The sequence below is a fragment of the Schistocerca piceifrons genome, chromosome 9 (genome assembly GCF_021461385.2).
Source record: "Schistocerca piceifrons isolate TAMUIC-IGC-003096 chromosome 9, iqSchPice1.1, whole genome shotgun sequence".
Taxonomy (NCBI): Eukaryota; Metazoa; Arthropoda; class Insecta; order Orthoptera; family Acrididae; genus Schistocerca; species Schistocerca piceifrons.
Genome location: NC_060146.1, coordinates 121135376 through 121161707, shown reverse-complemented (window position 1 = coordinate 121161707; position 26332 = coordinate 121135376). Strand labels below are relative to the sequence as shown.

The 26332-nt window shown below is 39.5% G+C and overlaps 1 protein-coding gene across 5 annotated transcripts in view; it reads left to right on the top strand.

The window, feature by feature from the left end:
• Nucleotides 1-26332, top strand: part of LOC124717268 (ankyrin repeat and protein kinase domain-containing protein 1-like) — a 223494-nt gene that overhangs the window by 99704 nt on the left and 97458 nt on the right. For all 5 annotated transcript variants that reach the window (XM_047244077.1, XM_047244080.1, XM_047244076.1 and 2 more), the window contains 2 exons: nt 9453-9610; nt 18516-18680. In XM_047244077.1, the coding sequence (XP_047100033.1) occupies nt 9453-9610; nt 18516-18680 (323 nt within the window). The remainder of the gene's footprint in view (nt 1-9452; nt 9611-18515; nt 18681-26332) is intronic.

Sequence of the window (26332 nt, the reverse complement as noted above, 5' to 3'; positions counted from 1 at the left end):
ACTTATCATTGATGCCTACTCCAAATATCCATGTCGTCCACATGGAATTCACCACCATGGAGGCTGCCCTCATGGCCCTGGCCCAGGTTCTTGCCATTCAGGGCCTGCCTCACTCATTGGTCTCCGATAATGGCTCCCAGTTCGCAGCATCCTCCTTGCATGACTTCTGTCAGGCCAACAGTATCAAACATATCTGTGGCCCGCCCTTCCACCCTTTGTCCAATGGCGCAGCAGAGAGGCTTGTCCGCACATTTAAACAACAGTTCACGAAGGCAGTTGACAGATCTCCATCCACACCGGCCCTCACCCTCTTTGAGCACCTATCGCACCATGCCAATTAATGGACATAGTCCGGTGGAACTCCTCCATGGTTGACAGCTGCAGACCCTGCTCCATTTGCTAATGTCATCCCCCTCCCACCACCACTCCTGGCCCACTCAGCATGCCATGGCCATGTGGGCCTGTGATTACAGGCGCAAGGTGGGTTGGACACCCGCCATGGTCATCGCGGCCCATGGGCGGCATGTGACGTCGGTGCAGACATCGAAAGGGTTGGAGCGCCGTCATCATAATCAGCTCTGCCAGCATGCCCCCAAGGGACTCACGCCGCCGCCTCCTCCTCCCCCTCCCCTACCTCCTTCGGATACGGACTTGATCCTCGAGTTGCTGCCACTGCCCCTGGTTGCCATCTCCGCACAGGCCTGCCGCTGGCCCTCCCCACCCCCAGATGGATCAGCAGCTCCCTCCGCCACCCTGGACTCTGGGTCAACTGTCATGGACACCTCGGGCATCCCTTCCTCCCCGCCAATGGCAGTTGATGTGCCCGGCTCTTCTTCTTCCGACTGCCGACCACCTCGGGGCACCATCCACCATCCAGGGCATTATCCCCCCCCCTATGCTCAAGTTTCAGGGGAGAGGTATCTGGTACCACGTGCCACGGGTTTCGAATCTGCACAGACGGCATGGACATCAAAGACCACTAGAGGCCTCTGCACCTTCGCACCATAAGTCGTGGCAGTGCGCACCTCCTGGCTCACGTATAATGTGAGGGTGTCACGGTGGAACATGTGGTCCCAGCAGCCAATAGCAACATACCCGATCATGTATTTAAGCACTTGCCTCTCGCTCAGCCAGTCAGTCTGATCTTTGCGTGCGTCTATCGACATTTCGCCTACAGACAGCGTGTTTATGTTACTTTGTTCCATGTACGAGTGGACGTGGTTGATTTGTGAGGTTTTCTTGTGACTCTGTTGCTTCTTGCGTGTTGTTGTTTGTAAGGTCTTGCTTGGTTGTCCTTCATTGTTCATGTCCGTCCTTTCCTGTTTATGTTGTTGTTCGCGGGCCACTCTGTGGGTCCTGCCGCACTTTCCTTCACGGGAACAGAATCTGTTATTTAGAAGCTTAAACACTCAAATGTGGAGGTGCTCCATTGTGCACAAAGTACACATTTTGTTGCACAGCTAAAGGCACATCTACTGACAGATTGAGTAGATCATTCTCTATGAGATTACTATAACTTTATTCGTTGAGCCTGGGTGGAAGAGAGTTAGGTCTCACCAAGCAGTCAACAACAATGCCGGCCCAAACATTGAAAGATAATCTTTGTTGATGACATGCTTCAACAGTTGTGTGATTATTGATGTCTGACCATATGTGCTGTTTGTGAAAATTTACAATCTGATGTCATTGAAAGGGCTTCTCATCTGTGAACAGCACCATTGCACTAAAATTAGAGTTGACACTTCTTTTTCTAAATCATTCACAGAAGAGTACCTATGCAGGAAAATCAGCTGCACTGCACATGCTGCAAATGGTATTGTTACAGCTGGTCCTAATTTAACACTCACCAGTCAGTCATGGGGTCAACATTCAATGTTGCAGCTACATGTCTTGTACTGACACTAGGGTTGTTGTCAACTTCATGAAGAATTGCCGCCCTCCGTTGCTGAGTCCAAATCCTTGTAAGCCTCACTGGGTCACAAGTATCATGCTTAAATGTCCCATGTTTCCTAAGATGGTAGTTATGAGGCTTCAAATGTTTTCCTGTTGGGACACCTTCATCCTGGAAATCTCTCCCAGTACAAACGCTGAGCTCAAGCACCATTGCAGTCAACTAATCCCTACATCAAATGGGCATCTGCCGTCTCTGCATTGGCATACAATGCTATTTTACCAGCCAGGTCGGTGATTAACTCTACATAGTAACCAATGCACTTGCAACAGTCGTACTATTACCAGAACAGTTGATGTTACCTGTAAAAAAGCAATGACGTTCACTGTATGGCAACAGGGACATTTAAAACAAAACACTGGTGGTGCACAACGTAACCCATTGTCACCAAGAGTGCATGTTCCCTATGATTCTAATGTTCTTTTCTTGTGTGTTTCCCATGATTAATGAGTTGGAGAAAATGTGTTGTAACGTGAAGACAATGCATTTCCAGACTTACGTTCATGTAACATAATTTCTTCATCTACGTGTCAGGAATGTGTCCTGCAATTTGTGCCATATATTTTTGTTAGACGCTGTATACATCCACAACTCAGTGAAACAAGCACCGGTTCCCCTTCCTGGTACACCTACCCCTTTTACTCTTCCTCCTACCATACTGCATATAATTGGATTCACCTTTCTCTTCACAACTAGCACTCCTTTCACCAAGTCAATCTTCGATACTTTTGGTATTCTGACCCTTTCTTTACAATTTACTTGGAGACACTGCTACACCAGTTGTGCAGGTAAAAACCACCTAATTACCTTTCCCACATTCCTTTGTTTAGGCTTGCTTCTACCAGTTCTATTGTGTCATGCCTTACGCTGCCAATTCTACACCTTTTGTTACACCGTTTATTATTTGTTCTTGTACGTTCTTGCCACCCATTGCAAAATGGCTCAATGGGAATGGCTAGAAAACAATTGCAAAGCTATAGAAGCATGTGTGACTAGGGAAAAGATAAATATCTTGTATAGTAAAATTTAAGAGACCTTTGCAGAAAAGAGAAGGAACTGTATGAATATCAATAGCTCAGATGGCAAGCCAGTACTAAGCAAACAAGAAAAAGCTAGAAACTGGAATGAACATATAGAGGGTCTGTAGAAGAGGAACAAACTTCAGGACAATATTACAGAACAAGAAGAGGATAAGATACTGTGAGAACATATGAAGATGGTATCTGTTCCTGAAAGAACAGATACCATTGATGACCGTACGGCTTCTCTAGAATGAAATGATAATTAAATTGAAACCCTTAGCTGCCGACAGGTGTTGTTGATATACATCAATGGGCAGAGCTGAAAATGTGTGCCCTGACTGGGACTCAAACCCGGCATCTCCTGCTTACATGGTAGATGCTCTATCCAACTGAGCCACCGAGGGCACAGAGGATAATGCAACTGCAGGGACTTATCCCTTTCACACTTCCTGTGAGCCCCACATTTCTAACTGCCCACACTGATGTATATCAACAACACCTGTCGGCAGCTAAGGGTTTCGATTTAATTATCATTTCTCTGTGAGAAGAATTTGACAGAGTGGGAACAAGGCTTCTCAGTTGATGACATTCCCTTGAAATTATTGACATCATTGGAAGAACCATCCATGACAGAAATATTCCACCTGATGTGCAAGATGTATGAGACAGGCGAAATACTCTTAGACTTCAGGAAGAATGTAATAACTCCACTTCCAATGAAGGCAAGTGTTGACAGGTCTGAATACTACCAAACCAACAGTTTAATGTCTTGGTTGACTCTTTCCCTCTCATCCCGTCTGGTAAGTCTCCCCTGACCTGGGGATCTGGGCAGCTTTTCCGAACTCTACTTATTTTCTAAACCTCACCATTCCTTTCCTTCACCACTCTTGCTTCCACTTCAACGTTTCTGCCAGAAGAAGAAGCCACTTGTTTTGAAAGCTTGCAGATTTCTGTGCCTTTATATGTGTGTTCTCCTGCCACTGCGGGGTATTAGATTTTTTATCTATTAAATTACTTAACTTGGTACAGTTCATTTACACAAAAATGTTCTGAGTTTTCACAACTGTCTCTGAATATCAAAGTAATACTTGATACAAACAAATTTATGAGATGCTTCACTTAATAAAAACTGACTTATGTTCACATTACTGTTGTGCCTAAGACATTTAACGCACTTGTGGCCTATCTAAGACATTGCTGTCATCTTTATCATTGACTGTGAACTGGGCCAAGTGTTCCTCTTATAGTAACCATAAGTATATGATCCATTAAAGTGGTGAAGAGAAGTCCTCCGATGTGTGGCCATGCCATTATGTCTCATTTGCTGGCCAGGTGCCAACCTTGCTTAGGCACCTCGCTCTTTCGATGACACCACACCTTTCCCACTAAGATAAGTAATGGGGGCTACCATTTGTGTGTTTTTAGTGGTAGTACAAGCATCATAGATTATCTTTACACAGATGACAGACATAAGATGAAATATGTTTACAATGTTGAGAAACTCTTTCTGGAGCATAATCTGAGAAATGTAGAAGCTATGTCACTCATCTCCATAGTGTTAATGATACATCACTTCCTGATTCTAAATGAAGTTGTTTCTTTTGTTCTTCAGTTTTAGCTGGTAACCACTCACTTGTGGATGACTGTTATGTGAGTGAAACCATTTATTTGAAGTGAGGGCTTCTAGTTGCTCTGTCAAGTTTTGGACCTTGGCTTCTCCTTCAGAATGTTCAGTTTTTTTTTTTTTTTGTCACTTGATTATGTATGTTTCTGTCAGTCATCCTGTTTATATACTCCTGGAACATATTTCCCAAACCAACTAATTTACACCAGTATCTTTTTGAATTATTGCTTTTTTGGCAGACTGATGTCTTACTTGATAGTCAATACTCTCTTCTGAGCTTTGGAGTTTATGTTGATACCCACCACTCACATTGTTATCTCTCTTGGAGCTTTCCATTTGCAAGTAATCATCCTTATCTGTACTTAATATATCCAATCCGTCAGTAAAAGTCAACAATTCAATGACCCACTCCAACCTCAGTAGCAAATCTCTTTCCTTCCTAAATAGGGCAAATGCTGAACAAATACTTTAACCAGCAGTTTTTCAACTATTGGATTTTCTAAATATTTTGATTGGGTCAAATGTAATTCTACACTGAAGTGCCAAAGAAACTGGTACAGACATGCGTATTCAAATACAGAGATATGTAAACAGGCAGAATAGGGCACTGCAGTCGGCAACGTCTATCTATGACAACAAGTGCCTGGCACAGTTGATTGATTGCTTACTGCTGATTGAATGACAGGTGAGTTTGAATGTGGTGTTATAGTTGATGCATGAATGATGGGACACAGCATCTCTGAGGTGGTGATGAAGTGGGGATTTTCCCATATGATACTTTCATGTGTGTACCATGAGTATCAGGAATCTGGTAAAACATCAATTCTCCGACATCGCTGTGGCCGGAAAAACATCCTGCAAGAGTGGGACCAATGACTACTGAAGAGAATTGTACAACGTGACAGAAGTGCAATCCTTCTGCAAATTGCTGCAGATGTCAATGCTGGTCCATCAACAAATGTCAGCGTGTGAAACATACAATGAAACATCATTGATATAGGCTTTAGGAGCCAAAAGCCCACTCGTGTAACATTGATGAGTGCACGTCACAAAGCTTTACACCTTTCCTGGGCCCATCAATGCTGACATTGGACTGTTGATGACTGGAAACATGTTGCCTGGTCAGACGAGTCTCGTTTCAAATTGTATCGAGTGGATGGACGTGTATGGGTATGGAGACAATCTCAGTAATCCATGGAGCATACGTCTCATCAGGGGACTGTTCAAGCTGGTGGAGGCTCTGTAACAGTGTGGGACGTGTGCGGTTGGAGTGATATGGGACCCCTGATACGTCTAGATACGACTCTGGCAGATGACAAATATGTAAGCATCCTGTCTGATCACTTTCATCCATTTATGTCCATTGTGCATTCCAATGGACTTGGGCAATTCCAGTAGGACAATATGACACCCCACATGTCCAGAATTGCTACAGAGTGTCTCCAGGAACACTCTTCTCAGTTTAAACAATCCCACTGGGCACCAAACTCCCCAGACATGAACATTACTGAGCATATCTTGGATGCCTTGCAACGCGCTGTTCAGAATAGATCTCCACCCCCTTGTACTCTTATGGATTTAAGGACAGTCCTGCAGGATTCATGGTGTCAGTTCCCTCCAGCACTACAAGTACTTCAGACATTAGTCGAGTCCATGCCACATCATATTGCAGCACATCTGCATGCTTGTTGGGGCCATACACGATATTAGGCATGTGTACCAGTTTCTTGGTTCTTCAGTATATATATTCTATATATTTTTATAACTTCCCCAGCTATGGTTGTAGCAATGTGGTTCTAATAATTAAAGGGCTAGAGCTTCTGTAAAGTTTGGAAGGTAGGAGACGAGGTACTGGCAGAAGTAAAGCTGTGAGTACCGGGCGTGAGTCGTGCTTCGGTAGCTCAGATGGTAGAGCACTTGCCCGCAAAAGGCAAAGGTCCCAAGTTCGAGTCTCGGTCGGGCACACAGTTTTAATCTGCCAGGAAGTTTCATATCAGCGCACACTCCGCTGCAGAGTGAAAATCTCATTCTGGAAACATCCCCCAGGCTGTGGCTAAGCCATGTCTCCACAATATCCTTCTTTCAGGAGTGCTAGTTCTGCAAGGTTCGCAGGAGAGCTTCTGTAAAGTTTGGAAGGTAGGAGACGAGGTACTGGCAGAAGTAAAGCTGTGTGTACCGGGCGTGAGTCGTGCTTCGGTAGCTCAGATGGTAGAGCACTTGCCCGCGAAAGGCAAAGGTCCCGAGTTCGAGTCTCGGTCGGGCACACAGTTTTAATCTGCCAGGAAGTTTCAATTAAAGGGCTAGTTTTCCCTGCACACTTGGTAACTCACATTTCTTTTTTAACCTTCTCCGCAAAATTATCTCTCAACTTCAGTCAGTTGCCTCTCCTTCTATATAACAGAACTAAATCTGCCTTCTTAGAATCTATCCATCATCTTGCTTAGGATTTCCTAAAAGCCCTAAAAATTATGTTTGGTGACTGTCATTTTTAGTCTTAAATTTTAGAAATTGTTTTGCTGAATTCATAACATGTTGCCACTGTAACTGTTCTAAAAACTGAACAGGAAGGCAAGATACTTCACTAACTTTGTGCCAATTCAGCCCAGATCTTCACGAATTTGCTTCTGCCTTTTCAGGGTCTCCTGTCATGTGGGGTGTACTTTTAAAAATTCTAAACTTTCTTGTACTTTTGGTTTGATCATATTACTCGAGTGCTCTTCCACTGTTGCTAGAGTTGCTTCTGAGCATGTCACCCCTTCCATATCTTGTGAGTAATTTCGTGGTCTGTAACTTTCTTTAGCTGCGTTAAGCTTCATCAAACCATTCTCTTCTCTTACAACCAATTAAATCATGTTGTTAGTTGATCCCGGAATGTAATTCCCTTCCATAGCTACTACTCTTTCTGTTTGCTCTTCAAATATTTTATCAATCTCTTACACTTTCCACAATGAAATAACAACAATATAAAAGGGGTAGTTTTCTACTCATCATGTAGAGGAGTCACTGAGTTACAGACAGACACAATGAAAAAATCTGCTGAACTTTCAGCTTTCGGACAAAATGGGCCTTCTTCAGAATGAGAAAACACACACACACACACACATACACACACACACACACACACACACACACACACACACACACAAACACACACTCAAACTCTGTGTGTTTCTGAAGAAGGTCTTTTTTGTCCCTAAATCGTAACAGTCGTCATACTTTGTAAATGGTTCAAGATATTGCAACGAGGTTCTTTTTTTTTTTTTTAGAAATGATAGCATGGAAAGAGGCACATAATGTTGTGTGATAAATACTCAAAATATTTTTATACGGAAGTAACTAGGCCACAGAAATGAGAGGTCAATGGAGCATGACACATAAATACATCAATAGTGCTTCAGGAAAACCCAGGGGCTGCGTTTACACATGTCCACAGCACCTGAGGAATGAAAGAGCATAACAAGTTAACTTGTCCACAGCAATTAAAGGGATGATTTCAGAAAAAAGCACTCTAGATATTTGTTGATTATGGCACCATCTATCACAGGTTGGAAACAATGATTTGAGTAAACTGTACATATTTTTTGGCATAGAACCTGAATATACAATAAAAATAGGGGGGGGGGATTCGCAATTGAAAATTCAAAGTTGACACCACCAATTTAGGAGGGGTGGTTAGGAGGTGACCAGTTGTAGCACAGACAGATGACCTCTTTACTAATATTAACTTTTCACCTAAAACATTTTTTTTCGTATGATGCATTATTTTGGAGATATTTAATTATCTCAAGTTATATAAATTTGGCAACCTGTCAGTTTTAGGTTTTTAACTACTACAGCAAAAGTAAAGATGCTTTTCTCAATAGAAGAAAAAAAAGTAATGCATTAAATAAAGTTTTGTCTAGTTTCATGTATATGATTCCTTAGTGAATAGCGGTTATGTTTATTCATTCGTAGGGATGGCATGTGAGACAGTGCAGAAATGTTAAAGTTTTAGTGTGGGAGATCGTGATGGAACATTTTTTTGATTTATGATTTCTATGCTGTGTGTTGACTACGAATGAGCGAATGTTATATTGTCGTAATGAAACAACACTGGTTAACATTAAACAGTATTTCAGTTTTGCAGATCTGTTATTTATTTATGAAACATGTGCTAGGTTACATTTCCACTTGTGTTCTGTAATTTATGTTTGAGGTATTTGATGGGCTTTGTGTGGTGTTCTGGGCACAGAGAGTAATGCTCCGACATTAGCATGGGCATGGCAGAGTGACCTCAGTGGTATACACCACACCAAAGAATATTTCAAGTAGAAACTTTTATGGGATCAACATTAACAATGATGTATAGAAATTAATTTCAGCTGAATATTACACAGGTTTTTGAGATTCTTTACTTTAGGAAGGTCTGCTGTATTAAATTGCAGTTTTATTATTATTATTTTTATTTTATTTCGTTTTAATTTATACATCAACTTCCATAAGACCAAATTGAGGAGCAAATCTACATGGTCATGGAACTTGTCAGTACATGAAATTACAAAAGAAACATAGTAATAGATGAAATAAAATGTTTATGAATCCTAAAAAGATGACAAGCTATAAGTTTATATAAAGGCACTCAACAATGTAACACACACATTAGCTTAATTTTCAATGAACTCTTCAACAGATTACATTAATCTTATACTGGTATTGAGCATCAGTCATTGATAAGAACTATGTAGGAATGCCACTCCATTGGAGTGGTGTATATCCCTAGTGTATTTTGTAAATAAAAAGGCTAGAAACTGTCAACATTTATTTAAAGTGTAATTTGATTTGGTGTTAATAATACCTAATACAGATTACTTTACAGAGATCTGTGGAAATGGTCAATCTGTTGGTAAAATTTGAGGCGGACCTGAGCTTAAGAGATTCAGATGGGCGCACACCTATCATGACTGCTGCTTACATGGGCTTTCATGAGGTCCTTAAAAAATTGGATACACCAGAATTAAACATAATTAATGAGAGGTAAGGCAATGTTTCTATACAACAGCAGTACCTGCTGATAAATAATTGAAGGTGTTGTGCTGCGAATAAGATAACCTTTAGCTTTGAGCGTAGAAGCTGTGAGATTATAAATAGTTTTCTGTGTCATTATTGAAAAGCCAAAATGACAAACAGTTCTTAATTCTTGATTTTTTGAAGGAGGTTACATGCTTGTTGTTGTATCAGAAGAAAAGTACGGTATTATATGATATGAAAATGCAGAATAATTATGTGTTTGAGTCTTTTGTATGACTTTATGGCTTGCAAAAGGAGATTTTAACAGTCATATTCTTTAAAGACACTTATAATTGTACCTTGCCTACTCTTTAATTAGTAAGAATCACTTCCAACCAGGGATTTATTGCACCCATGGGGGTGTTTCCGTTTCCTGTGAAGGCAGTAACTTGAAAAAGGATGGTAGAAGCGTTTTATAACGCAAAAGGGGTTGGGGTGGGGGCGGGGGGGGTGGGGGGAGGGGGAAGGGGGAGAGTGATGGGGCAGGAGGAATGTGTGGGCAGATATGTCATTTGGTGATTGTTCTTTCAGTTACTAACAGACAAAAATGTACAAGAATTTAATTTCCTAAACATTGATATGACAGTGTATGGCAGCTGAATCCAATATGACTGTACACATAATATTTCAGTTACCAGTTACTTAAAAAACGAGACCAGGAGAACTGAGGAAAGCTATATAAATGTGCAAATTCTTTTATGTATAATTTTGTAAGAATTAACAATTCTTCTTTCACAACCCACTGTAATATCAGTAGGTTTCTTTATATTGCAATCAGTGTATGTGTACAAGAATGACACTCAGTAAAACTTCTGACAAGGAAATTATTTGAACTGACTTGGCACAAACAGCTCCTTCAACAGCAGCAAAGTGTCAGCGTTGAAACTGCTAAAACCACATGTGTGTTGGTCCATTGTGCCTAAATTCAGTGGAGCACTGTGAAAATTTGTAGCATCTAGTGATGTAACCTGGAGTGTTTTGGAAACAAGTTTTCTCAAACTGGATGAGAGAAAGAAATGCCAGCAACATTCACATGAATACTTGAAATATGGATTCATTCTCTCACCTACAAGTGGACAAGTCTCATTGTGCCTCTTTTATGAAAAGACATTTCTAATGAAGCATTTCATATAAAATCACCTTGGAAAATTACATTTACCAAAGTGGGTTAGCCAATCTCTTTTTTTTATCTATCTATATCCAGATCCCACTCCAGCTACTGTCGGGTCTGGGTGCTGATGAGTCCTCTCCATTTGGCTTGGTCCTCCCACCACTTTTCTTCCCCCACTTACTGCCATGTCACACCTCTCCTTTCCACAGATATTTTCACTTCCATTTTCTACCGTGTTGTTGGGCGCCCTCTAGGTCTTTTTCCATCCATCTTTAGTTCTTCCATAATTTTTGGGAGTCTCTACTCATCCACCCTCTTAACATGCCTGTATCATCTTAATCTCTTTTTTTTGATTTCTTCTCTGATACTTTCTTGTTTAAGGTACTTTCGAATATCTACATTGCTTACTCTGTCCATTCTTGTTTTTCCTGTAACTGCTCCCAGAAATTTCATTTCCCCTGCTTGCAGTCTGCTCCAGTCCCTTTCTGTCATTGTCCATGTTTCTCCTCCATAGGTGACTATAGGGAAGTAATAACTTATACATAAGGATTTTTGCTTTTTCTGAAACTTCCTTATTCCAAATCAGGTGTTTTATTGTTTGGTAGAAATTGCCTCCCTTCTGTAACCTCCTATTAATTTCATTGGTTATTTTTCCATCACTAGATATTTCACTCCCCAAATAAGCGAAACTGTCTACCACTTTGAGGGATTCTCCATTCAGAGTAATTTTCCCATTGATCGCTTTCTCTCTTCCAAATACTATTATTTCACTCTTATCTTTATTTATTTTTAATCCATATCTTTTCATTATTTCCTTTCACACATCAAGTTGTAACTGTACATATACCTCTTTGTCACCCCATATTACCATATCATCTGCAAAAATCATCTTTTTGTCTTTTTCTTTTGCTATATCTTTAACTGCCCTATTCGTTCCCTCCATCACAACATTAAAAAGTGCAGGAGATAGAATACTTCCTTGTTTAAGTCCTTGTCTTATTTCGAAGTATTCGGGACGACGACGGTTCAATCCCGCGTCCGGTCATCCTGATTTCAGTTTTCCTTGATTTCCCTAAATCATTCCAGGCAAATGCCGGGATGGTTCCTCTGAAAGGGAACGGCCGACTTCCATCCCTAATCCGATGAGACTGATGACCACGCTGTCTGGTCTCCTTCCCCAAACAAACAACCAACCAACCAGTCTTTCCCTGTCAACTGAGTCATATGGCTTTTCTTTGTCTATAAAAACCTTTATCACCCTTTTGTTATACTTCCAACTTTTTTCCATCAGTTGATGGATTAAAAATATCAGGTCAATTGTGTTTCTTCCTTTCCTAAACCCATGCTGTTCTTCACTCAGCTCCTTTTTTATCCTTTTAGTTATTTGATTTATTAAAATTCTTTCAAAAATCTTGGCTGTGTGACTCATAAGGGTTATTCTTCTGTAGTTTTTACAAAGTCTTTTATTGCCTTTTTTGAAGATGAGAACAATGTCTCCTCTTCTCCAGTTGCCAGGTATTGTACTACTTCTCCACACACTTGATAGTACTCTATACAGCCACTGCATTCCCATCGGACCTGCTGCTCTTTCATGTCCACTGATACTTCATCAGGTCCTGGGGCTTTCCCCCCATTCATCATCTTCACAGCTATTTCCATTTCTTCCCATGTAATTTGTCCTAATTCTGTTTCCCAACTTCTCTCAGTTTCTCCATTATTTGTTGTTTCCTCGTGTATCTGCTCCTCAGCATTTAACAGTTTCTTAAAATGTTCTCTCCAGGGATCTTTTACAGTCCCTGGATCTACAATCACAGTACCATCCTCTGTTTCCATCTTTACAGATTAGAAATAAAAAATGCTAAGTGCTGTGCAAATGATGAATATATTTTAAATTCTAAAAATAAATGTAAAGCTGCCTGCACTGTCATTAAAAGGGAAATTAATAATACCAATAAAGAAAGGAGTATCCCTATTGACTGCAATATTCTCAATGAATATTTTGTAAATAGTGTCACCACCCCACCCATCAATTCTGCCTCTGATGCAGAAGCATTGCTCACTTGTGCAAAACAGACAAGAAGTGAGAAGTTCACTTGGACCCAAATCACATTAAATGATATTCATAAGTCAATAAACAAATTAAGTAATTCCAAAACAGAAGATTATTATAGACTCAGTAATCTCATCATTAAATGTATAGCAAAATAAATTGAAATGCCACTTCTCTCACTATCAAACAGAGTACTTGATGAAGGAATATTCCCCAACTGTATTAAGCTCACATTGCCTGTGTATAAAAAAGGTGGAAGAAACCTCCCAAATAACTACAGATCCATTTCAATAGTACCAATCATATCCAAGTTTGTAGAAAACTGTGTGCATAAGCAGATATACAGGTATTTTGAAACCAACAAAATTTTAAATGAACAACAGTTTGGCTTCGGGTCACACCTATCAACTGTAAAAGCAGTAGAAACTTTGGTAAGCAATGTTTATGAAGGGTATGAAAAAAGGGTATCAATGTCTGGAACACTTGTTGACCTAAGTAAAGCTTTTGACTTGGTGTCACATGACATACTCATCAAAAAGTTACAATACTATGGCATTGAAGATGACACACTCCGACTATTCAGATCTTATCTAAGCAATAGGTTACAACTTGTATATGCAAATAAGCAGAGGTCAGAAATACTCCCTATAGAAAGAGGAATACTGCAAGGCTCTGCTCTTGGACCTTTTCTGTTCATTGTCTATGTTAATGACTTCTCGAATTACATACTGTATAAGAACATACTATATGCTGACGATATGCTATTAATAAGTTCAGGAGAGAACTTACAGAGTGTACTGGACAAAAATAGAGAAATGATGCAAATCGCTAATTACTGGTGTCAGGCTAACCAGCTGTGCATAAATCAAACAAAAACAGAAGAAATAATATTTAATCTCAAAGTAACTAAAAATGAAAACAAAACAGTGAAATTACTTGGACTAATCATAGACCAAATGCTCTCATGGGAAGGACACACCAATTATCTATGTAGTAAACTAGCGCAAGTACTTTTCTTCTTGTATAAATTAAGAAACAGTGTGAGCAAGCAATTGCTACTCCACTCATACTATGCTTTTTTACATTCCCAACTGCAATATGGAATATTGCTTTGGGGTAACTCCCCAGGAGCTGAATGTATTTTCAGATGGCAGAAGAAAGCAATCAGGTGCATGGAGGGGTTAGCACCCAGAGAGCTCTGCAGAAATTATTTTAAATCTCTTGGTGTAATGACAGTGCCAAGCATGTACATATATAACTGTCTAATATATGCCAGAGAAAATCTGAAAAAATTGAACATGAGATGTGATGTGCATGCACACAGTACAAGAAACAGTCACCTGCTGGACTTCCCTTCCACAAGACTTGCTGTAGTCCATAATAACTACAAGTACTTAAGCATAAAATTTTTCAATAAGTTACCGTGTCAGCTCGTACAGTACCACTAAATAAATATAAGAATACATTGCAAACCTGGCTAAAAAACAACGAATTCTATACAACTGAGGAATTCTTAGAAACTAATCATCAAAATATATGTTTTACCTAAGTTATGAAGAAAATGTTTTGATATTATATAAGCTAGTTATTTACTGTGATTCTTTTCTTATGTGTGTATTTAATTACTGTATAAAATATTGTTTTACATAATGCTGATGAAAAGGTCTTTAGTTCCTTTTCTCCCCTTTCTGTAACTATTTGAATATCGTACTGAAACTAAAACCCTCTGTAAACTTTGACAAAGCCAATTGTATGAAAAATTCTGAAAGGCTAATAAAAATATTCTATTCTATTCTATTCTTCAGAAGCTTTCCTTTTATTTTTCACCATTTTATAGAACATTTTCTTATTGCTCTTCACATCTTCCTCAAGTTTTTTAAACTCTTCCCATGTCTTTTTCTTTGCTGTTTCCACTATTTCTTTGCACTTCTTATTTTCCTCTATATATCTTTTATGGCCCTCATCATTTTTAGTTTTCCACCACTTTCTACATGCTCTATTTTTCTTCTAACTGCTTGGCTTGTGGTATCATCCCACCAACTAGTCTGTTTTACTCTTTCCGTTCCAGATATTCTACCACATATTTTTTGTGCTGCTTCAACTAAAGTGTCTTTGAATAAACTCCATTCTTTTTCTACATCATGTATGTGTGCCTTTTCATTGTTTTTAATTGCTGTGAAAAGAAATATTGGAAGACAAAATTAGAAAAACCGAAAACTTATTATGATTATAATGAAGAGACAAAGCACTAGAAATTTCAAAAAATTACACTTAAACGAATAAAATTCGTGACTTAAGACACTTTGATATTGTTTTTAAATAAAGAAAATATTAAGCATTGAACAAGGTTGAACTCTGAACCTTGCACTTAGCAGCCAAACACCTTAACCATTACGCTAACGCAGCTCATCATTCAACAGAATTCCTGGAGCACTGTAAAAGATCACGCAAAATACCGACAAACACTGTTGGTAGGACTATGAATTACTGAAGTTTCATCGAAGTACAATAGGAAATAAACAATTATTGCTGTTCTTTATTGCAGAAAAGCAGTTCGTGAGAATGATACAAACACCTTTCCTTGCTATCACCTTTAATTAGGAGGCTTATTGCTTGTTTGATTTAATTAATTAATAGAATATGAAGCAATTGGTATCAAGAATGCTTTTTCCAAACTTTTTATAAAAGAAAGTCTGCTATCAAGACATTGCTTTTGTTCAATTACTTTATTTACGACTGAACGTTTCTAAAACTGAAGACACTCGTCCGTGCTCTGCACTGCAATCGAGCTCTGGCAACGTCGTTCTCTGTTCGTTGGCTGACTGTGTTTTGTGACATCAGATGCACAGAACGAACTTAAACTCGGCTGCCTTCATAAATGATGCGCACTATAGTGACCCCTCAAGCATTTTCACTGTGGAATACAACTATTTCCTCAATACTTGAACTTTGATTTGAAACTCTGTTGGATTGTGTGTTGTTGTGTAACATCTATCCACCTTACATTCATCGGTACCAGTTGGGGTTCATGTTTCTTGGATTCATAATGTTCCCACTGTCTGGAATTTTTGGCAACTGAGTTAGAGTCAATTTCAGTTTCCACACGGTACATGGTACACTGCAGTGACCTGTTCTGTTAGACTCAGGTTGTGGCAGTTAGCTATGTGTACACAAACTGCCTATATGTAGCAAAACTCCCTTTTACACTTATCAGCAGACTGACCCAAAAAAATGTAAAATGCAGGTAAGTGTAAAATACAGGGAAGCAGAGGAAACACAGCAAGCAGAAATGAATAAATTAGTCTTACTGTCATTCTCTGTATATTGTTCAAAATATGAAGCTAAAACAATTTAAATTTAACTTATTTTAAAAATCTGAAATAATTAATTGCTTTTGTTTCTTTGTAATGGCAGTTAGCTGTACTTGTCGCTCCACAGTATACAAAACATCGATCACAAAGGCAGTAGCTGAGTGCTGACACACACAAACATGCACGCAGGTTTCCCTCTTATTCTGATCATGTCCAAAGGTATAAATAACACACAGAAGAAAGTCTTTCATGAAACCACATTAAAAAGATATTTGTGTTTTAATGTGAACCTTATTGTTTATAATCACTAGAAAATTATGGTAAATAAAACTTGTAGCACAATATTGGTTAAAACACTAAAGTTGGCATTCTTTGTAAACAGAGAACAATAGGCACAAAATCTACATCTTGTTGCTGACAGGGAGGTCATTCAGTTCAGGGACATACTGAATGAGAAAGATCGTGAAAATTGTCATCATGATATGGAACATTTTGAGGAGGAATGTTTACATCTTGACATCAAGTTGTACCAAATCTCTGATTGCGTGTCTAGTATTAATTAGTGTATTCCACATAGAAGTAAAGATGATTTGTGAAAATCCATTATAGAAATGGCCATCTGCAAAAGCAGTGTTTATTTGTACAAGTGATTGTAAAATTGAATTAACATTGTAATACAATGCAGTGAACAGGAAAAAGATTACTACAAGAGACACTATCATCAGATCATGATTATTATTCAGGCAGTGACGCAGCATACTTTCCCACCCCACGTAACACTGTCAACCTATAATACTGGCAGCAATGACCCAACACACTGACAATGAAAATCTCGCTTACCACACTAATGCTATATTATGCAGTCAATAACTTAGCATATAGTCTGCTGGCTTTGAGCAGGAATATGATGCTCTTCTTGCAGAAATCTGTATGAAAATCAATGTTAAAGGTTGTGATAGTGTCAAAGACAGCTTAAAATGCAGAAAATGTTGTTGCATAGATTATTAATGATGGGAAAGCATTATATTGAGAGAATAGGAGTACTGTTGGGACCAACAAAAATGAACATGAAAAGCAGGAGAACATAAAATGTGGAAACAGGAAAGCAGTGTTTTATTGTTTATCACATAACAAGCTTTAGTACAGTTAAGTACCCCCCCCCCCCCCCCTCCCTCCCTCCCAAGTTGTTAGGTGAAAAAAAGACTATGATGAACGATCTCCACAGTAATTATGTTTGGCAAAGCAATATAATGTTGAAATCACTCATCAGTTTGCCACTTTTCTCATATTTCATATTGAATGCTTTGGATCAAGGCAGTCAGGTAGATGCAGTATTTCTTGATTTCTGAAAAGCATTTGATTCAGTGCCACACCTACACTTATTATCAAAAGTACCATCATATGAGGTATCAAGTGAAGGTTGTGACTGGATTGAGTACTTTTTGGTAGGGAGGATGCAACATGTTATCTTGGATGGAGAGTCATCATCAGATCCAGAAGTAACTTCAGGTCTGCCCCAGAGAAGTGTGTTGGGATCCTAGCTGTTAATACTGCATATCAATGACCTTGCAGACAATATCAATAGCAATCTCAAAATGTTTGTAGATGATGCAGTTGTTTATAATGAAGTACTATCTGAAAGAAGCTGCATAAGTGTTCAGTCAGCTCATACAAATACCTGGGTGTAACACTTTGTAGGGATATGAAATTGAATGATCACATAGGTTCAGTTGTGGATGAAGCACATGGTGGACTTCGGTTTATTGGTAGAATGGGCAGGTGCACTCAGTCTACAAAGGAGATTGCTTACAGATGCTTGTGCAACCCATTGTAGACTATAGCTCAAGTGTGTGTGACCCATACCAAATAGGGCTAAAAGGTTTATTGAAGGTATACAGAGAAGAGCAGCATGAATAATCATGGGTTTGTTTGATCTGTGGGAGAGTGGCATTGCGATACTGAAGGAAATGAACTGGAAGACTGTTGAAGATAGATGTAAACTATCCTGAGAAAGTCTGTTAGCGAAGTTTCTAGAACTGGCTTTAAGTGATGACTCTAGGAATATACTACAACCTGCTATATATAGCTCATGTAGGGATTGTGAGGATAAGATTAGAATAATTACCGTGCACACAGAGACATTCAATCATTCTTCCCACACTCCATACGTGGTTGGAATGGGAAAAACCCCTAATAACTGGTACAATGGGACATACCCTCTGCCATGCACTTCATGATGATTTGTGGAGTATAGATGTAGAAGTAGATTTTGAACTTTAAAGTCATACTTATTCTGTACAAATGTAGACATTTGTGTGATTGTTTTTATATGGATGCTTACCATTTTAATAATTGTATACACTTTACAAAATATTTCATAAATATTCATTTTGTGTTCAGTCAATTCGGAGAGTCCTTAGGAGACACAGCACTGATGTTGGCTGTTCGAGGAGGCTGTTTAAAAACAGTTGAAGTCCTTCTTGAGATGGGTGCTGATGCCAACATCGTGAGGGAAGACACTCAACAAACAGCACTGCACCTCGCTGCACGGCGTGGTGACCCGAGGTGATCTCTCTCTCTCTCTCTCTCTCTCTCTCTCTCTCTCTCTCTCTCTCTTTCTCTCTCTCTCTCTCTCTCTCTCTCTCTCTCTCTCTCTCTCTCTCTCTCTCTCTCTCTCTCTCACACACACACACACACACACACACACACACACACACACACACACACACACACACACATCCTTTTCCCATAAGTATACAAGAGACCAGAACTGGACGTCTTTGTGAGAAAATAATGTGCAAGATGTGAGTTTTGGAAAATATATTTGAAGAATCATTTGCATTGTAGGTGAACTCTTCTGAACACTGTCATTTCATATTTATAATTTCCTTTTTACCTAATGAAGTCAATTTTAGAACAAAAATGTAAGTTAGTGTCAATTAACAGAAGGAGTAAAGGCAATCATTTGCAGCATAGTTTATGTGTTGGACTTGACAAGCATATAAACTGGACCAGAGTAAATGAAGTGGAAGTGTCGGTTGAGGACAAGGGAGTCTCCTGAGAAGATAGTGTACAAGTAGATGTGGATTCATGGACTGAGCTTTAGTGAAGTGGAAAGGGGGGGGAGGAGAGCAAATGGAAGTTACTATTGTGTCCCATCCTATGCAGGACCACCTGTTTTTAAATGATATAATCTTTGTGACAATTTCAGTATTGCTTATCTCGCATCACAACTTGGTACTTCACTTATTCAGTGAGTTACTACCTACACATCTTCATTTGTGGATATTTCAGCCAAGACAGTCCCGATCATGTTATTAACTAAATATCAGGATGAAATAAAATGCAGCATTTTCATTGCAGACAAAAAAATCTTTGGATCTTACATAATGTTGTTATGTTGATTCTCAGGCGATAGTAATATTACACACTCACACACACACTCACACACACACACACACACACACACACACACACACACACACACACACACACGCAGTGAGTCAGCTGCCCCTACTGCTGCCATTTTATGCAACCTGCAATGTTTCATCTGGCCTACATAAACTGCATGTGAGATTTTCATATTCTGTTGCTCTTTCGTAGCAAACTATTAGTCAGCAAAAAAAGTGAGCAGGACCTTTTGTGGTAAATTTAATGCAGTTCAAGAGAAGTATAGAAAAGTGACCTTCAAATGCATCCCCATATCCATGCTTGGACCCCATCAGTTAGGATTTGTAGTGTGTAATCCATGGCACTCTCTCCTACCATTGTACAAATATTTGTGACTGTGCAATTTATTTGTCATATTTGACCCTTTTTTGGTCTTCATTGACTGGCCTTATTACGCCACCAGCTTAGTGAAGCACGTACAGATTGTAAAATTGATGTCTGTGTAAATTTTGTAGATTTTAGCAGCATAAAATAAACTATTACAATTTTTTATTCGTCAGGTCTTCTACTGTGAAACTACTCTCTGCTTGTAGAGGTTACGTTAGAATTAAATTGTCAATGTAGTTAGTTTTTAACATAGTATTTACAGAAGTTGTTTCTAATTCATTACTCTCGCAGACACGTAACGAAGTAGCCGACTGTGCTGGTGGCACAATAGCCCAAACAATAGCAAACAAAAAGCATCAAATATTGAGAATAGTTCACATAGTCAGGAAATTTCTGTACTATGGTACAAGGGAGTGCCATGAACAACATACTAGAAATCCTGACTGGTGAGGGGTAATTGTGGGGGGTGGAGGTCACTTATGTATGTTTTCCTTGAATAATTCAAAAACTGTGGCCTCTAATAAAAATGTACCCCGGTAAAAAATTTAACTACATTAAATTTACTACAAAAAGGCGTGGCTCATTTTTTTCTCTAGTGCTAGTAGTTTTTGCCTAGCAGCTGAGACAATATGAAAATCTCACATGTCATCATGAAGGCCAGCGATAATGTTGCAAGGTGCATAAAACAACAATGATAGGGGCAGTTGAATCATCCTCTGTGTGTATGCTTGTATTTTCATTTATGTGTAATGTTCAATTTATCTTTTGCATACATGCTTCAGCTCAAATTATGAACAGTGGCCTGAAGTGTTTCACATGCAAGATTTTTAACTTGTTTTTATGACATTATATGTTACATTTTAAAGAGTTTTTCTGTCAGCAGCTAGTTTATATACAGAGTGTTTCAAAAAGAATGACCTGAATTCAAAACTCCATATTTATTGATGAAAACCATGGGATGAATTTCAAAATGAATTTCTAAATACTCTCAAAATCTTAAAGTTTTAGCTGTGCTATTACAAATCTTCTGTGTGTCTGCCAGCAGCAGCATGAACAACATCTAGATGATAGCTAAATTCCTCATAAGTTTACACAATGTATCTGCTTTTACAAAAGTTATGGTTGCTGTTATTCTGTACTTCACTTCTTCTATATGATGAAGTAAAGTGGAGATGAACACACTTTTTTTCAGATATCCCCACAAAAAAAGATCATCTGGGGTCACGTGTGGTGATCTTGGAGATCAGGAGTGGAGCACAGTGTTTTGGGATACGGCACACCTTATCCAGCATTGAGGCACAGTGTCATTGAGAAACTGTCATACATTGTTGTGCCAGTGTCTTGGAGCTCCATCCTCTTGGAAATTGAAGCCATAAGAGTCCCCCAGAAGCTGAGGAAAAAGCCAATCTGTAGCATATTTGAAGATAACTCACTCCAGTCACTGTGTTTTCCTGTGCGAGGTTGACATGGTTGCTTATCTTTGCACAAGCACCCTTTCTCACCCTTGGTGATATCAACAACAAATGTATTTGGATGATTGCAGATCAATGCCACAAAGTCTACAAAAAGGACACTGGACTGAAATCACTGACTCATTCTTTGCAAACTGAAGCACACAAATGCCTTCTATTGGGTGGACACCATCTTACTTCTGACTGACTGCAACTGAGAAGAGGCTCTGATTGACATCTAACAGTGATTTTTCTGATGCTCAGGCCACATCCATTCAAACAACACAAATTTCCTTTCTGGCATGTCCCACGTTTCATAATTGTTACCATCCAAAATCAGACCATTCTTTTTGAAACACCTTGTATACATATTTGCACATATTTGTTTGACATTACTCAATTTTAGTAATTTCAGACCTTCAAAATCACAAAATTCATAAAATATTCTAAGACTATTTCTGTATTGTAAAATCTCTGCTTCTTCTTCTTTCTCTTCCTCTCTCCATCAACAGACCTTGCAGTCCATTGTAATGTCCACTGATGTTAATTCCAAATCAGTAGACAACAGCTGATATGTGGTCTGTTACCATCTATCATTCTCCTTGAACTGTAATGAGTCATTGTTTAATTCTATTGTGACACTTACAAGGAAAACTTCCAATCGCATCCCCCTCAGATTTAGTGGTAGGATGGCTCAGTGGATAACCCATCAAAAACTGAACATAGATCAAACATGAAAACAGAAAGAAGGTATACTGAACTGTGAAAAAAAGCAAAATAGGAACAGTGAATGTTCCAAGCTTAAGAAGTGCAATATTGAACACAGATGAATGGCTGAGGCATCGTGGTTAAGTGGTCTTGGTGTTGAACTGCAAAGTGGATGAGCCACGTTCTGGACTCTCTCATGCCATGTATTTTTATTTATTTATTTATGTTTCACAACATTATGAACTGTCTGTTCAGTCACTGAAATGTTTGTTCTCTTTTTGTAGTCCTGACAGTTGTCATACTATATATTGATTGTAGAATATTAGTTGTGTGGTAAGAATACGTTACCAACAGAAGTAAACGTGATGAATAATGAGAACAGGTGAGATACCATACAGACGTCTCACAGAAATGAAAACAGCAAACAAACAGGTGTGAAGTATGTTGCAACAAAGGAATTAAAGAGTCAAAGCTTCCAAAGTGGAATGCAACTTTAAAAATATTAAAAATAAATGTTTTGACAGAGCACAGAGAAACTGTGCAATTATGAAACTGTTGCATTCATTTGTTGCAGCTTATGTGACAAAACATGTTCTCATCATTTCCTTGCAAGTGATCACATTCACATTCATATGAACACCAAAATTGGCAAGCAGTCATATTTCACTCACTTACCAGGTGTACAAATTAGATGTGTCGGCAAGATATTCCTATCATATGGTGCATGTACTGTCACTAATGCAGTGGATGACACACCAGACATGTTTTCTGGTGAAGGATTTGGTTGACTTGTCGGCTTCTCATCTAAAGTTTGCAGTTCCCATTCAATAGACGTGTCCTTTCAGCTGCTAATAGAGTAGCAGTTTGGAATTATCTGTTATTATAGATCCCTTCCTTACACCTCACTGTTGGAAAGTGATATTACACCATGACACAGACACAAATTTGAAAGCAGCAAACATCAGAAAAAATATAAAAAAATAGGCACGAGGAAGGTTTGAACATGACTCACCCACTTGACATTACAACACTGCGACAGTGCCATTGTTTTCTTAGGTGGCTCTATATTGCACTTCTTTTTGTTGGACCATTCACGGTTTCTATTTTGCTTTTTTTTTTTTTCATAGTTCAGTACACATTCTTCCTGTTCTCATGTTTGATCTGTGTTCAGTTTGTGATGTCCACTGGGCCCTTTTGCCACTAAATCTGAGGGGGTTGCTATGGGGAGTTTCCTTTGTTAGAGCTGACTTGAATGACCTTATTTCTGATGATTGGATTCAGATTTTTATCCTTCTGTTACATTATTTATTTCATTCTGCCATAAGGAAGCTCTTGAAACCTTTCTTAAAAGTGTTATTATTGTGTATTTACCTAATCAGCCTGAAAATTATCACCAACACTCTTCTGTCAATGTAAACCTGTCCAGGAAATAGCACCATCGCCTGGCAAGAGATGACTGCTAGTCAGACAAACACATGGTGCGTGTAGTATCAGTGAGTGCGCTGTCCATGTGTAGAGTGGGGAAGGCATGTGATCTGTCTGAGATGGACCAAGAGCAGTATTTGATGGCTCGGAGGCTCGGCACAAGCATTTCAGAAGTTTATTGACTTGCTAGGTGTTTGAGGAGTGCTGTGGTGAGTGTCTTCAACATGTGGTAAAACCAAGGTGAAACCCAGTCCAGACATCATGGAGTTGGGCAGCCACCCCTCATTGCAGATGTCGGATATCGTAGACTGGGCAGACTGGTGAAACATGACAGACAGCAAACTGTGACAGAACTAACATCAGACTTTAATGCTGTGCAGAGTACAAGTGTGTGTGAACAAACAATGCACTGAATACTTCTAACAACGGGCCCCTGCAGCCTATGTCTCGTGCATATGCCAATGTTAACACCATGCCACTGGCAACTATGACTGAAATGGGCACATGACCATTGGCACTGGACAATGGTAGAGTTGCAGAGAGTCACACAGTCTGATGAATTCCGATACCTTCTTCATCGTGCTGATGAGAGGGTACGAATCTCTTGTCTTCCAGGGGAAAAGCTCCTTGACACCTGTACTGTGGGATGGAGACTAGCTGGCAGCAGCTCCAACATGCTCTGGGGAACATTGGTGTAGGATCCAAAGGGTCCAGTGGAGCTTGTGCAAGACACCATGACAGCCAAGAAGTATCAGACCACGTACATCCCTTCATGATGATCATGTTTCCCAACGGCAGTGGCATTTTTCTACAAGACAATGCACTGTATCACAAGGCCAGGAGTGTGAGGGAGTAGTTTGAGGAAAACACTGATGAGTTCCATTTGATAGACTGGTCCCCAAACTCACAAGATCTGTACCCGATCGAACACATCTGCGATGTGATCAAATGTGGCGTCAGAGCTTATCACTCCCCTCTCCAGAACTTATGGGAGTTAGAAGACTTGTGTGTGCAGATGTGGTACCAGCTCTCTCCAGCAACCTACCTAGGCCTTATTACTTCCATGCCACAATCCATCACTACTGTTACCCATGCCAAAGGTGGACATACCGGCCATTGGATAGGTGGTCATAACGTTCTGACTGATCAGTGTATTTATCACAGTTCCTGCAATGGTTTCCACATATATTGTTAAAAGTTTTCACATTATTCTCAGTAAATGCTACTTTAAGGAAAGGAGATTAGGGTTGAACATACCTTTCTATGATCTAGGTCATTATGGATGGAATCAGTTTGTTGGATGAATGATAGTTACAACCTAGAAACTTGAATTGATTAATACGAGGGCGGTTCAGAAAGTAACCTCCGACTGGTCACAGTGCGGGTTGTGGGGGGAGTAGCGACGCCATCTGTGCGTTCACGCACTCAATAGGTCAGTCGGCATCAAGCCGTGGTCGAGTGAACGTCGTACCTGTGCTAGTTTAGTTTTTGTGGCAGTTTGAAATGTGTGCTGCAATAGAAATCCCCGCCAAATGTGAAGTGCGTGCTGTCATAAGGTTTTTTACAGCCAAAGGATATTCTGCAGCAGCTATTCATCGTGAGCTTTGTGCCGTGTACGGACCAAGAGTTATGAGTGAAGGAGTTGTCCGTGAATGGGTACGTTTATTTAAAAGTGGACGAGAAAACGTTCATGATGAAGAGAGGAGTGGTAGACCATCATTGGTGACTGACGAACTCGTTCAGACAGTTGATGCAAAAGTTCGTGAAAATCGACGTTTCTCAATGTCGGAGTTGTCTACTGGTTTTCCACAGATTTCTAAGACTCTCTTGTATGAGATAGTGACAGCAAGATTGGGTTACCGTAAGTTCTGTGCACGATGGGTGCCCAAAATTCTTACCGACCACCACAAAACTCAAAGAATGGCCTCTGCATTAGACTTTCTGTCACGTTATGAGGACGAAGGAGAACCATTGTTAAACAGAATCGTGACCGGTGACGAAACCTGGATTAAGTACTCGGGTCACAGCGGTTTGATGACGACGAAGAGCTCAAAGATGCGGTCACAGGCTGGCTCCAGGCACAAGCGGGTGATTTTTATGCAGAAGGAATTTCAAAGCTTGTGAAGAGATACGATAAGTGCCTCAATCGCTATGGAGACTATGTAGAAAAATAGTGCAAAGATGTAGTTGTAAGATGTATATATTAAAATATTTTTATTTAACTTGGTGTATTTTTTTAAATCGACCGGAGGTTACTTTCTGAACGGCCCTCGTATATCAAGTAATACAACTGTCATTACATAAAAAGTTCTTTGTGACATTCTCTGTAAGTTGGTAAAACACCAAAATACACATTTATTGGCTATCATTACTTCCTTGGGCAGGGATGGCCTTTCACAAAGTAATAGGTACTTGTGCACAAGCAGTTAAAGATGATTCATCTGTACTTAGATATTGCACCCCTCTCAAAGTATAAAATGCCCATCCATTCTGTCTAGAACTGGTAACAAGGTTCCTGTATATAATGTTCAAAAAGAAAATATATAATCTGTTAATAGTGTTTCTTTCATGAATACATAGCACTTTCAGCAAGCATTTCAACACAGATGTGTTCTGGATATGTAGTGACAATTGCAGCTGTGTGCCAGAACAGGACAAGGACCTAGATTTCCTGCTTTTTGTGAACAGCCACTTTAAACACTTGGCTTCCTGACCATGCCTCGAGGCCTTCATTCTCTGTGATGTTTATACCTATTATTTCCAAATGTTATTACCAACAGTTCTCCTGTGTGGCATGTGGAAATAGTAACACCAAGAGAATGCAGTCTGTGGAGGATGGTGCCTTACAATGCACAA